The sequence below is a fragment of the Castor canadensis genome, chromosome 2, assembly GCF_047511655.1.
Source record: "Castor canadensis chromosome 2, mCasCan1.hap1v2, whole genome shotgun sequence".
Lineage (NCBI taxonomy): Eukaryota > Metazoa > Chordata > Mammalia > Rodentia > Castoridae > Castor > Castor canadensis.
Genome location: NC_133387.1, coordinates 122,899,342 through 122,913,721, shown reverse-complemented (window position 1 = coordinate 122,913,721; position 14,380 = coordinate 122,899,342). Strand labels below are relative to the sequence as shown.

Genomic DNA, 14,380 nt, shown 5'->3' with positions numbered 1-14,380 from the left:
AAACCACCAAGAAGAAGCAAATCTCCAACACCTCCACACCTCCACCTGCACATAGCATCCCTAGGCCACGTTAAATGGAGAAACCAGGAGGGCTCCCGTGCTGCAAGACACCAGCTCCTAACCTACTTGGGAGATGCAATCACCAGAGGTACTACTCAAAGACCATCACCAGGAATGGATACTGAAGGACTAACACCAAAACTATTAAGTAGTAGTACTACTGCTCAGATAACAACACCAGGACTGGATGCTGAAGGACTAACACCAAAACTATTAAGGCTAAAACTATTGCATTTGAAATTGGGAATTTTTCTTTATCCTATCTCTATCTCTCTAATGTTTGTGTAGCTCACTGTTGATTACTACACTATCTCTCCCTGTTTATTTCTTTGGCTCTGCTTTTGCTTTGTTTTGTTTGTTTTTTTCCCTTTTTCTTTACCTTCTTTGCTTTCCTTCTCCTCTCATGCTCCCATTCTAGATATCATCATTTTTACTATTACAAGCTACACAATATTGAATTACACATAGTACAGAGACAGTAACAGTAGAAAAGGGAATGATGGGAAGACAGAAAAAAGAGGGAAACCATTTCTTCCCCCGACAATAAATTAGTACAGGAACCAGAGGGAAATGAAGAAAACAGATGCCCAGATCCAGATTTCAACAAAATGAAGTTAAAGTATGCCAAAGAACCCATTGAAGCCCACAAGAACAACTGAAAGAAGAAATCCTGCAAGTAATCAATGAGAATTTTATAGAGATGATACTGGATATGGTCAACCAAATTGAATAGGAGACACTCAAGAAATACCAAGACAATAAAAATAGAGAATTTGAGAAAGCACAAGAACAAATAAAAGAAAACTATGGAAACACTGTAAAACACCAAAGTGAAACAAAGAACACAATAAATAAAGAGATAAATGAACTCAGGTCAAAAATAGACATATTAAAGAGGAAGAAACTCAGGATATGGAAAACCCCAGAAAAAAGAACAAAACAGAAATGCAAAAGAAAATGGAAGGCCAATCCAGCAGAGTAGAACAAGCAGAAGACAGAATCTCAGAACTCAAAAGTGAAATGGTAATTAAAGGAAAAAACAAAGAACTGTGAGTTCAACAACTCAAGATCTGTGAAAAGAAAATGCAAGAACTTACTGACCCTATCAAAAGACTAAACCTGAGAATCATGGACATTGAAGAAGGAGAAGAGGTGCAAGCAAAAGGAATGCATTATATAGTCAACAAAATAATAATAGAAAATTTCCCAAATGTAGAGAAAACTATGCCCATACAGGTACAGGAAGCCTCCAGAACACCAAACAGTCTTGACTAAAATAGAGCTACCCCACCACATATTATCATTAAAACAACAAGCACAGAGTATAGAGAAAGAATATTGAAGGCTGTAGGAGAGAAAAAACTGGTAACTTACAAAGGTAAACCCATCAAAATCACAGCAGATTTCTCAACAGAAACATTAAAAGCAAAAAAAGCATGGGGTGAGGTCTTCTGGGCACTGAATGAAAAAAACTTCAACCCTAGTATACCTACCCAGCAAAACTATCATTCAAAATAGATGGAGCAATAAAAGTCTTCCATGATAAGCAGAAATTAAAACAATATATGACCACAAAGCCAGCTCTACAAAAGATTCTTCAAGTGATTCCACACACATAAAGTGAAAGCCAACATAACAATGAAAGGACATGCAGTACCAAACCACAGAAGAAAAGGCAAGTGAGTAGAGAGTAACATTGATTTAGCTGCACACAATCTAACCCTTAAAATCCTGAGACAACTAAATGACATGAATCTCCACATACCTCTCAATACTAACACTCAATGTTAATGGACTTAATTCAATCATCAAAAGATACTGTTTGACAAACAAGAGTCAAAAGGAAGATTTAACAATTTGTTCCTTACAGGAGACCCATCTCATCTATAACAATAAACATAGGCTTAGGGTTAAAGGCTGGACAAAGTTTTACCAAGACAATGGTCCCCCAAAACCGGCAGAAGTAGCAATACTTATCTCAGAAAAAGTAGACTTCAAACCTTCAATGATAAAATGAGACAAAGAAGGACATTCCATATAATAAAAGGGGAAATACATCAAAAGGAAGTAACAATTATCAACCTATATGCACCCAACGTCAATACACCCAATTTAATCAAACATACCCTGAAGGACATAAAAACATATATAAACACCAACACAGTGGTTATGGGAGACTTAATATCCCCCCATTAACCAATAGAGAGGTCATCAAAACAAAAAATCAATAAAGAAATCCTAGAACTAAAACATACCATATAGCAAATTGACCTAGTTGATGTCTTCAGAAAATTTCATCCAACTTCAACACAATATACATTTTTCTCAGCAGCCCATGGAACCTTTTCCAAAATTGATCATATCCTAAGGCACAAAGCAAGCCTCAGCAAATATAAGAAAATAGAAATAATACCATCCACTCTATCTCATCATAATGCATTAAAACTAGAAATCAACAACAAAAATAATAACAAAAAAATGCAAGCAGCTGGAAACTGAACAACACACTGTTCATTGACCAGTGGGTCATGGATGAAATAAAAGAGGAAATTAAAAGGTTCCTGGAAGTTAATGAAAATGAAAACACAACCTAGCGGAACCTATGGGACAAAGCAAAGGCAGAGATAAGAGGCGAGTTTATAGCCATGAGTGCATATATTAAAATATATGCACAGAACGATATCAAATCAATGAACTAACATTACATCTCAAACTCCTAGAAAAACAAGAACAAGCAAATCCCAAAACAAACAGAAGGAAAGAAATAGTCAAAATAAAAGCTGATATCAATGAAATAGGAAAAAAATGCAAAGAATTAATGAAACAAAATGTTGGTTCTTAGAAAAAATAAACAAGATTGATACACCCCTGGCAAGCCTGACTAAAATGAGGAGTGAAAAAACTCAAATCAATAAAGTGAGGAATGCAAAAGTTTGGTTTACGAGCATGATGATTGGGTGTTCACACCTCTGCGTGACATGTACTGCCCTCAAATCTTGTTATGACGTGGGCACATTACCCTTCTGACGTGAAAAAAAATGGGTGATGACAAGGTAACTCCTTGCGACATTACTTGTGTACTGAGTAAGCAAGTTTATGATCTCTTCTGTGTCCAGAAGCATGATCTCAAAGGACACAGAGGAGGTTGTCAGAAGGTGGGGATCAAAGACACTTGGACACAGCAGACAAGGACATGGGACCACAGCAAATAAAGGTCAATAGACAGCCCAACATGAAAGTTTTAGTTATGGGAGCATTTGGAAGATTCAACAACTAAAGAAGTCAACTTAGATCAGTAGAAATTCCTCCAACAGCAAACCTTGCCAAATTCAGAATTCAACATGAGGAAAATAGAATGTACACTGCCTTCCAAAGCAGTCATGATTCACCCATAAAAGTATAGTGGGGAGATGAGAAAAAATGTACTGAACAGGAGAATTATCTGCCAATCCATTGTTTCAGGGATATTTTAGATCCAATATCCAGAAACACTTGCACCTGGTTTGTATGGGCAGATGCCCCAGAGCTAATAAAAGAAAGAACCAGCAGCAGAAGAAGTCTCTTCTTGCATTCTCATTATTTCAGTTCATGAATTACCCTTCCTAAGTGGAAGGGGACAAGTGGGCAGGGACAGGGGAGTCAAGAGAGGGCCATGGGGGATTTGTGAATAGGATCAAAGTAAATCATATGCATTTGTGAAAATAACATTTAAAACACATTAATAATTGTATAATAAAATAGCCCTTTTTGATTTTATTTTTCATTATTCCTTTCTTATATTCATTGCTTTTCAAACTTTTTCCAGCACTTAATTTGAAAATATATGCTACTAAATGTTGCTTTGTGTATAAATATCTTTGAATGCTTTAAAATTGTAAAAAGATAATCTGCAATGAATTCCTTGCACTTGATGAGTTCATTCAACGTATGTGGTTTAAATTTTATTAAACTGATTGCAGAATGCAACAGATATGCATAAAATTATTTAAGCTCTAACAATTTATCAAGTTTTATGCTGAATTTATTTTGCAACTTTAAGTTTTTCTATTTTGTTTTTTATTAAATATACATTACTAAGTGATACAGATTGTTGTAAATTTGTATAAAAGCTAAGACTTTATTTAGAACCAGTCACAGCACTTCTTACATGAAATTCAGTTTGGGACCATCTGAACATCCCCTCAGAGCTCTTTCACAGGACCTACCTCAGGTTTTTGCCCCATGAATTCTGATGCTGGCCTCTGCTGTCCAGATGCAGTGTGAAGGGCACAGGCCTGCATGGAGTCCAGTGGTGCTGTCTCTGCAGGGGAGGAGAGCCAGAACAGTGTGTACAAGGAAAGCCCAATCTATTTTCAAAGAATGACCAGAAAGCATCATGGACAGACCCTCTGAGAAATGAGGCACTGCAGCCCATAGCATTGAAGACTATCCTGCAAGAGCTGCAGAAGCCCAACTCACATGCAGGAGGGATCTTTTCTCTAATTCTCTCTTTTGATGCAAAATGAAATAAAATAGGGTTTCAAAATCATTAGCACAACACAGTTATGGTATGAGCAAACATTTTCTTCAGTCTGGTCACTGTCACCAATATACTTCTGGACTCTCACAACAGAACTGGGGACTTCCCTGTATGAGACTTCCACACAGAACATTTTATATAGCATGAAGACATAAATAGCTCATCCCTTTGCTCATGAAAACCAGCTCAGCCCTCACTCTGAAGCTCTGGTTGAGGGTGCAGCCCAGGATTCCCAGGTGACCCTATTTAGTTCTCAGCACTGAACATACACCTCTCCTCATCGAGTGTACACAGCTCAGCTGCATTTTCCTTGTTGCTATTTTAAAAGGTGATTTATGGTGAACAAGAGATACTAAGTGTATGAGTGGACATGAATGAGAGCAACAGTGGATATGTGTGGCAGTTTATGACAAGGATTCTCTGTGTTTGCAGGTGTCCAGTGACAGGTACAGATGGTAAAGTCTGGGGACGCTTGGTGCAGTCTGAGGGCATCCTGAAACTCTTCTATGCAGCCTCTGGATTCGCCTTCAATAATTACAGAAATTACTGGGTCCTCCAGGCTCCTGGGAATGGGCTCAAGTGGGTTGGACTAACAGGCACTGTTGGTGGTAACACATACTATGCAGAGTCTGTCAAGGACAGATTCATCATCTCCAGAGACAATCCCAAAAACCAGCTCTATTTGCAAATGAATAGCCTGAGAGATGTGTACACAGCCCTTTATTACTGTGCAGGAGACCTAGTGAAGGGAGTTCAGTTTGAGCACCAACATAAACCTCCCTGCAGTGGTGCTGAGAACCAGCAGATGGTGTGAAGCACACATGGAACTCAGGCTCACCTCAGGCCAGTGTGAGTTGGTTGACTCTCCATTTAAGTTTTCCACAGGAAACTTTCTAGGTTTTTCGTCTGTACTAATTTGTGATGACTCGGAATAGAAAGAGTTCTATTTTATTGTGATTTTCAAATACTTAAGATATATTCTCAAATAACTAAAATGCAAAATATCACATCACTTGTGTGTACCTAGCTGCTTGTTTCCAAATACTCAGACCCTTTGTGCTCATGAGCAGTGACATCCATGTAATTTAGATCTTTGATTTCTGTACTAGATGTAAATATTTTTTCTAATATGATTAAATAGCTGTATATCTTCTGATTTCTGTTAATTCAATCATTGATATAAATTTTTATTTTGCAAAGATATCTAAGTGATCATTTGAAGCTAGGCATTCTGTTATGAATTTGGGTCAGGGTAGTGAATCATAAGGTAAAGGGAGTTGTTCAATGTCTGAATTTTCACCTTGCTTATTGGAAGTACTGGGTTTTATTCCCAAAACTTCAATAAAATATATGATGCTGCATGTAATTTTAATGTGTCTAGTGTGGCTCAATGAACTTTCCTTTAAGTTTGTTATCAAAAAGAATGATAAATAAGAACAAATATAATTCTTGTCTCTTTAGCGCTAACAGAGAAACAAGAAAAGGAATATTTTCACACAATTATATAGGACTTACATAAACTTTGGTTCATTACCTAATGAGTATTATTAATAACATATTGAGTAACTGTAATGAAAAGAAAATTGATCTACCATATGATTCAGCAATATCACTCTTGGGGATATACCCAAAAGATTGTGACATAGGTTACTCCAGAGGCACGTGCACACCCATGTTTATTGCAGCACTATTCACAATAGCCAAGTTATGGAAACAGCCAAGATGCCCCCCTACTGATGAATGGATTAAGAAAATGTGGTATTTATACACAATGGAATTTTATGCAGCCATGAAGAAGAGTGAAATGTTATCATTCGCTGGTAAATGGATGGAATTGGAGAACATAATTCTGAGTGAGGTTAGCCTGGCCCAAAAGACCAAAAATCACATGTTCTCCCTCATGTTTGGACATTAGATCAAGGGCAAATCCAACAAAGGGATTGGACTTTGATCACATGATAAAGCAGAGAGCACACAAGGGAGGTCTGAGGATAGGTAAGACACCTAAAAACCTAGATAGCATTTGTTGCTCTCAATGCAGAGAAACTAAAGAAGATACTTTAAAGCAACTGAGGCCAATAAGGGAAGGGGATCAGAAATTAGAGAAAAGGTTAGATCAAGAAGAATTATCCTAGAAGGAAACATACATGCACAGGAAATCAATGTGAGTCAACTCCCAGTATAGCTATTCTTATCTCAATGTGTAAAAACCTTTGGTCCTTCCTATTATTGCTTATACTCTTTCTTCAACAAAATTAGAGATAAGGGCAAAATAGTTTCTGCCAGGTAATTAGGGGATGGGGGAAAGAAGGAGGGGTGGGGGGTTAGAGAGGGGGTGGAAGAAGGGGGGAGAAATAACCCAAATATTGTATGCACATATGAATAAAAAAATAGAAAATCAGGTGACAAAGCCATAGCAAATGGGAACTAATTCAGCAGGGAGTTAAACATAATTCTCACAGGCCAACCAAATATGTGAGGGAGAATCATATGGGGTGCACTTCACTTGGAATTCCATGATGGAGTGTATGATGTTTAATTTTTACACTGTCCTGCCCCCAAAAATCTGGAATTGTTCTTGCTTGGTTATGGTGCACACTGTTTTTAGAAAGTATTTGGTTTGATAGTATTTGAATGAGGATTTTTGTATCTCCATTCATAAAGAAATTGGCATATAATTTCCTCACTCATAATGTCATGGTAAGACTTCGTGTATTGAAATAAAAAAATTCCTGAATCAGCATAAGATAACCAGCTGCCAAAAGAAAAACAGTCCATGTAGTTTTCATACTTTTGCAGAGGAAAGAAGTACACATATCCGGAATTGTAAAATATGAAATTTAACAAGGACTTAAGGACAGAAATCAGCCATAGGGAGCAGCAAGGCAGAAAAATTCCTCTGCTACAAGGCAGGAGGGAGGGATTTCTAGGCTAAGTTAGACAAATGTGGGCTATGGCCAGCTGGAAATGTACCTGGCCTCTCCCCAAAACTATTACAGTGCTCAATGTCAGGTAACCTTCTGGTTGTCACTGGTTGGCACAACATGCTTACCTGTCGATCATAAATCCTTCTTTGGCTGCAGGATTTAGGTATTTGCCAACATCATCCATTTGGTAACATAGATGCTCTTGTCAATAGATATGACACATTGAAACCTGCCAAAGTCATTTTAAGAAGGGGATGGGTGAAAAGGGAGAGTAATGGAAGGGACGAACCAAATCTTGTTACATTGTACATAACATGGAAATATCACAATAAATTCTCCAGTACAACTGTTACATATGACTAAAAACATTTTTAAAAGGATAGTCATAATCTTATCAAGTTGGGTCCATCCATTAGAGTATTCAGTTAATCCTGGTTGCATGAAATATTTAGAAGGTGATTCCTCATTTTCAGTTTTTGAGATTTTGAGATAATTTTGAGATGAATTTGTATCAGTCTTTCTCTAACTATTTGATTTAATTCACTAGTGCAAACATCTGATCCTTGGTTATCTTTGTGGGGAGGCTTTTGACTAGAGGTGCATTCTCTGTTCATATTATAGATATTCACATTGTTCTAGAAACTTTAACATTTCATCTGAGTTATCTAATTTGATTGCATATGATTGTTTGAATCTTTTTCTATTTGTGTATGGTAGCAATAATCTCCCCAATCCTATTTCTGGTTTTAGTGACTTAGGTCTCCATTTTTTCAGTCTACTATAGCCTTGTCAATTTTCTAGATCTTTTCACACAATCAACTTCTGGTCTCTTTCGTTGCATTCTGTTGATTTTTCTTCCATGTTGCATTTACATTTATTGTTTCCTTCTTTGTGTTACCTTTCTGTTCAGCTTGATCTTCTTTTTCTTCTTAATTTTTTTTAAGATGTGATGGTAGGTGATTAAGTTGAGATCTTTCCTTTTTATCACAGCCATATTTAAGTATATATTTTCCTCTGTGCCTAGCCTCCATGATATCCCACAAGCTGCCTATGCTGTTTCCTTTTTCACTTCTTACAGCAAACATTATTATCTTATGGAGACCTGACTTATTAGCTTTTAATTTGAAACATTCTTGTAGAAATCAGACTATATGGAAAAGAGTGGCATTACCTAATCACATTTTCTGCCATGCCATTGGCTGTCACATTTGGCAAGTATGTAAGGGGACATTGGGCAAGTTAGATGAATGTTTGAGACTCCAGAAATTCCAGTCTTTCGCAGTAATATGATCACCATTCAATCTGTAACTCCAGTGACAATGTCTACACAGGGAATTGACATAAAACATGAATAATACTGAAAATTTTATAAAGTGCAGAAAGTTGTTAATAATCGGGCATTTATCATAAATTAGAAATTGATATGGCAAAACAGGAACATATATATTTAAACGTTAAGATGTTCAGCAATTGAGCAGAAGATATATAAATTTGAATGTGAGAATGAAGCTAAGATCATGCTGTGCTGGAAACTTGGCCACCTGAGTGTTTCCTGATCAGAATCTGGTTACACTTTATTATGTGATACACTAAGCACTGTCCACTTGAAAAGGGTTACAAGAACTAAAAGTCTGCAAAGAATCTGTGCTGTAGTTCTCAGCCAGAGCCGTAACAGGCACTCACTGAGCACATAGTGAGTACCAAATGCTTCACATTTGCATGGAGCACATAAACAAAGAAGAGAGAAGAGGACCTCTGCCTTCACAAAACTTTCAGTCAAAGAAAAAAGGGTAGGAAGTATGAAAGAGGGAGTATTAACTCTTATTGTAACTATGGTTACATCATGGAAAGAAAGTGTCTAAGAACAAGGAGCGGGATAATCAGGTAGAAGAATTTATAGGAAGTCATATTTCAAGGAGAAGGCATTAATTTATAATGTCATTATTCACAAAAAAGTTTTCAAGGACACATGGCTCAGTTTTTAGGCATAAGTGGTGGGATTATCGTTTGGCACTAATGGAAGAATTTATGGAAACTGGAGAAGAAACATTGTTTCTGTTTTCACTTAAGGAAGCTCCTTACATTTAGGTAAATGGTCTTGTGTGAGGACGGAGTAATGGCTTTACCTTAAGATTTCTATATTTTCTGTATTACATATGGTAAATGGCTAAAAGGAGTGAGTATGTGAAGAGCTATAAGGATAATGGATAAACATTAAAAATACTGCTTTGAAGCATGTCTATAAGCCTTGCTTATTTTAACACAGGTGACAGTAGCACAGTACTGGGTATGGTCACAACTGACAGAGCAAATTTACACCACCTGTATGTAAATTTGTTGAAGCAACATCCTCATTGCATTTCATCACCAAGATCATTATCAGCTTTGCAGATTCCAGATTCTCACATGTAGTCTTTCTCCTACAGCAGAATAAAATAGAGACACGTGGGAATGTACGTGCAAATATGTCTGGTTGTCTGTCTGTTTGCATGTGTGTTTGTGAATGAGAGAGAGAGAAAGAGAGAGAGATTGATTAGACAATTTAACCTTGGGTCTGAAAGCCTTCTGCTGGCAAAATTCCCTATTCTTAAGAGCATTCATGATTTTCCTTAAGAAGTTTCATGTGTTGGGTGAAGGCCAGGTGTATTTTGGAGGGGCTTTACACAAAGTCACTCATTTAAGGGTTAAGGTCATCTGAAAAATTTATTTTCCTAGTCATATACAAATATGACCCAGGTACATATGGTTTCTGTGACATAGTCACAGTGCCATGTAAGATAAATCATCATACTAGGTAAGTTTGTTCTTCAAGCATTTATTTTTCCATGTCCACATTTTCAATCAATGGTGCAAAAATCTTTATTTAGCAGTCACATCAAAATTCATATTTCATGCATATAATCTACTCTTTCATTGTTTTCATACCATTAATTTCCCTTGCTTAATTTTTAAAACTTCTTTTCCTTTTAGTCAGCACAGAATAATTTTGGAAAGATAATATTATTGTTATAGTTCCATACATGCATACAATGAACTTTATGTAAAATTCCCTTCACTCTATTAATCTATCTCATACTCTCCCCCCACTTTTTGACAGTTTTTAATGGGTTTCATTATTGTATTTGCATCTATGCAAATAAATAATATCAATCATATTTACATGAAATCACTCCATCCTTTCATCCCCTTCCCAGCTCCTATAGATGTTCTCAACCTTTCTTACCATATTTATTTTCCCCTTCCATATTTCTGTTATTCTTTTAGGTCAAGATTCTGATTTTTAAAAAAAATTTTGATGGCAGTGAGTTTTGAACTCAGTACTTTGTGTTAGCCAGACCAGTGCTTTACGACTTGACCACATCCCCAGGACTAAATCCCCATTTTTATTAATTCAGTTTTATTAATTGAACTCAAGGGACATTAATTGTACAAGGGGGCACTAAAACCATGGTTTTACATGCATGTATATGTTGGGCTTTGATCAAATTATCTCCCTCTACTTCTTTTTCTTTATCCCATCCTATCTTACTCCAATTTTGACAGGTTTTACTAGGTTTCATTATGTTATCTTCATACATATAAATAACATTCTTTGATATTTTTCACCACTCTTCATACTCCTTTTCTCTTTCACCTCCTTGCTATTCCCCCAAACAGTTCCATATTTACATTGATGGTTTTTTATTTATATTGGGCCTGGATTCTGCACATGAGAGAAAATATGCAATAGTTGCCCTTTGGAACCTTGTTTATTTCACTTTATATTATGATCTCTATTTCCATCCATTTCCTGCAAAGGATATAATTTCTTTCTTCTTAATGGTTGAATACTACTCCACTGTGTATTTATACAATATCTTTATCCATGTACCTGTTGTTGGGTGCCTAGACTGATTCGTTATGTTAGTTATTATGAATAGTGCTGCAATACACACAGGTGTGAAAGTGTCTCTATTGCATCATGACTTAAATTTATTGGCAAAAGTGGTTATCACTAGATCACATGCAAGTTCTAGGTTTCTTTTTCTGAGGAACCTCCATACTGAGTTTCATAGTGACTGTACTAATTTATATTCCCTCCAACAATACAAATGTTTTATTTTCCCTTAATCCCCTCCTCAGCATCTTGGCCAGCATTTGTTGTCTCACAAACTATTTTCCCTGGCTAGCCTAGAACCATGATTCTTTGATCTCAGCCTCCCAAGTAGCTAGAATTACTGGAGTAAGCCATCAGTGCCTGGCCATTTATGTTTATGAAGATTGCTATCATGACTTGGGTGAGATGGAATCTCAATGTCATTTTAATGGCTACTGAGCCATACACCAGTCCAGTGGTGAGAAAAAGTACTTCTTTCTTACACTATACTGTCATGCCTGAACACTGAGTATTCTTCAAGGAAAGGCTACAGATAATTAAGTGTAGAGTGAACAAATTGGCCTCAGAAGCACAAATCCCAATGCAGAAACAAAAGAAATATGAAAAAAGACAGCATGGGTCCTCTAAAACTCAACAACTCCACAGTAACAAAGACTAATCATTGTGAAGTGGATGAAATATCAGACAAGGAATTTAAAAATGGTTTTAGCAATGATAAGTGAAATTAAAGATGACACAAAGGTAGTGCAAATAAAGAGCTCAATGAAATAAGACAATGAAAGGCATCAAAGAGGAATTGAATAGAGTTAGGAATTCTAAAAAAATTAAGTTAATATTATGGAAATGAAAACCTCATTGAGTCAAATAAAGAACTCAGTTGATAGTCTCTCTAGTAGACAATCAAATTGAGAACAGAGTATCAGGGTTAAAAGACAAGGCGTATATATTGTAACATTCAAATAAAGATAAAGAAAAAATAACAAATATTGAATGGAAAATGCAAGAACTTGGGCTCCCACAAAAACTAAGTCTAACAATTACAGGTATAAAAGGGAAGAGGCAAGTGAAAGACAGAAAATATTTTCAATGGAGCAATTACAGAAAATTTCCCAAATCTTGGAAGGTGATTATCCAGGTACAGGAAGGTTTTTGACATGCATGACTAGAAAAAGACTTTCCAAGGCATATTATATTTTAAACATTGTGTATACAGAACAAAGAAAGACTATTGAAGGACACAGGAGATAAACACCAATATACACACATAGAAAGGCAAACCAATTGGAATAATAGCAGATTTCTCAACAGGAATTCTTTTTTCATTTATTCATATGTGCATACATTGCTTAGGTCATTTCTCACCCCTGCCACCCTTCCCCTTCTTCTACCCCCAGTCGCCCTCACTTCCAGGCAGAAGCTGTTCTGCCCTTTTCTCTAGTTTTGTTGAAGACAAGACATAAGCAATAATAAGAAAGACAAAGCATTTTTGCTAGTTTGAGATAAGGATAGCAATGCAGAGATTCCTAGCATTGCTTCCATGCACAAGTATGTTACAACCCAAGTTGATTCATCTCTACCAACCCTTTTAGTAGTTTCTTATATCTTTCCCATATTGACCTCTGTTGCTTTAAGGTTTCTGTATTAGCTCCTCTGCAGTGGAGACAACAAACACTTTCAAGATTTGGAATTCCTACCTATCCCCATACCTCCAAAATATGCTGTCCCCTTAGTGTATGACATAAGTCCAACAATATTGCTGCATTTTCCCCAGAGCTAAAGTCCATATATGAGGGAGAACATGCAATTTTTTTTCTTCTGAGCCTGGTAAACCCCACTCAGAATGATGTTCTCCAGTTCCATCCATTTTCTTAAGAATGATAAGATTTCATTCTTCTTCATGACTGAGCAAAACTCCATTCTATATACGTACCACATTTGCTTAATCCATTCATCAGTACTGGGGCATCTTATATATTTCCATAACTTTGCTATTGTGAGTAGCACTGCAATAAACATGGGTGTGTAGGTGACTCTTGGGTTACCTGTATCACATTACTTTGGGTATATCCCCAAGAGTGGGATTGCTGGATCATATGGCAGATCAATGTTTAGATACTTAAGAAGCCTCCAAATTTTTACCAGTGTGGTTGCACTAGCTTGCATTCCCACCAGCAGTGTATGAAGGTTCCTTTTTCCCCACATCCTCACCAACACTTATTGTTGGTGTTTTTTTTTAATGATAGCTACTCTAACAGGGGTAAGGTGGAAATTTACTGTGCTTTTGATTTGTATTTACTTTATGGCTAGAGATGGTGAGCATGTTTTCATGTGTTTTTTGCCCATTGGAATTTCTTCTTTTGAGAAAGTTCTGTTTAGTTCACTTGCCCATTTCTTTATTTGTTCATTGATTTTGGGAGAATTTAGTGTTTTAAGTTCACTATATATTCTGGTTATCAGTCCTTTGTCTGATATATAGCTGGAAAACATTTTCTCCCACTTTGCGGGTTCTCTCTTCAGTTTAGAGATTATTTCTTTTGTTGTGCAGAAACTTTTTAATTTTATGAAGTCCCATTTGTCCATCCTTTCTCTTAGTTGCTGAGCTGCTGGGGTTGTATTGAGGAAGTCCTTGCCTATACCTATTAGTTTCAGTGTATTTCCTGCTATTTCCTGTATTTACTTCAGAGTTTCAGGTATGATATTTAGGTTTGTGTTCCATTTTGAGGAGATACTATAACAGGGTGATAAACATGGATCTAGTTTCAGATTTTTGCAGATAGATAACCACTTTTCCCAGGAACACTTGTTGAAGAGGCTGTCTTTTCTCCATTGTATTTTATTTGGCGTGGTTGTAAAAAATAAGGTGGGCATAGCCATGTGGATTCATCTCCGGGTCATCTATTCTATTCCACTGGTTTTCCTGCCTGTTTTTGTGCCAGTACTCTGCTGTTTTTATTGCTATTGCTTTGTAATATAGTTTGAAATCGGGTATTGTGATAC

At 36.5% G+C, this 14,380-nt stretch overlaps 1 non-coding gene and 1 gene segment (V, D, J or C); both read left to right on the top strand.

The window, feature by feature from the left end:
- The first annotated feature begins 2,987 nt into the window (after window positions 1–2,987).
- LOC141421191 (small nucleolar RNA U13) lies at window positions 2,988–3,089 on the top strand. Its single transcript, XR_012445848.1, has one exon. It is a non-coding gene; the product is annotated as a small nucleolar RNA U13 (small nucleolar RNA).
- Window positions 3,090–4,949: 1,860 nt separating this feature from the next.
- Window positions 4,950–5,393, top strand: LOC109677866 (immunoglobulin heavy variable 3-43-like). The segment is given in 1 exon segment: window positions 4,950–5,393. A coding segment is annotated over 1 exon segment (444 nt).
- Window positions 5,394–14,380: the final 8,987 nt, after the last annotated feature.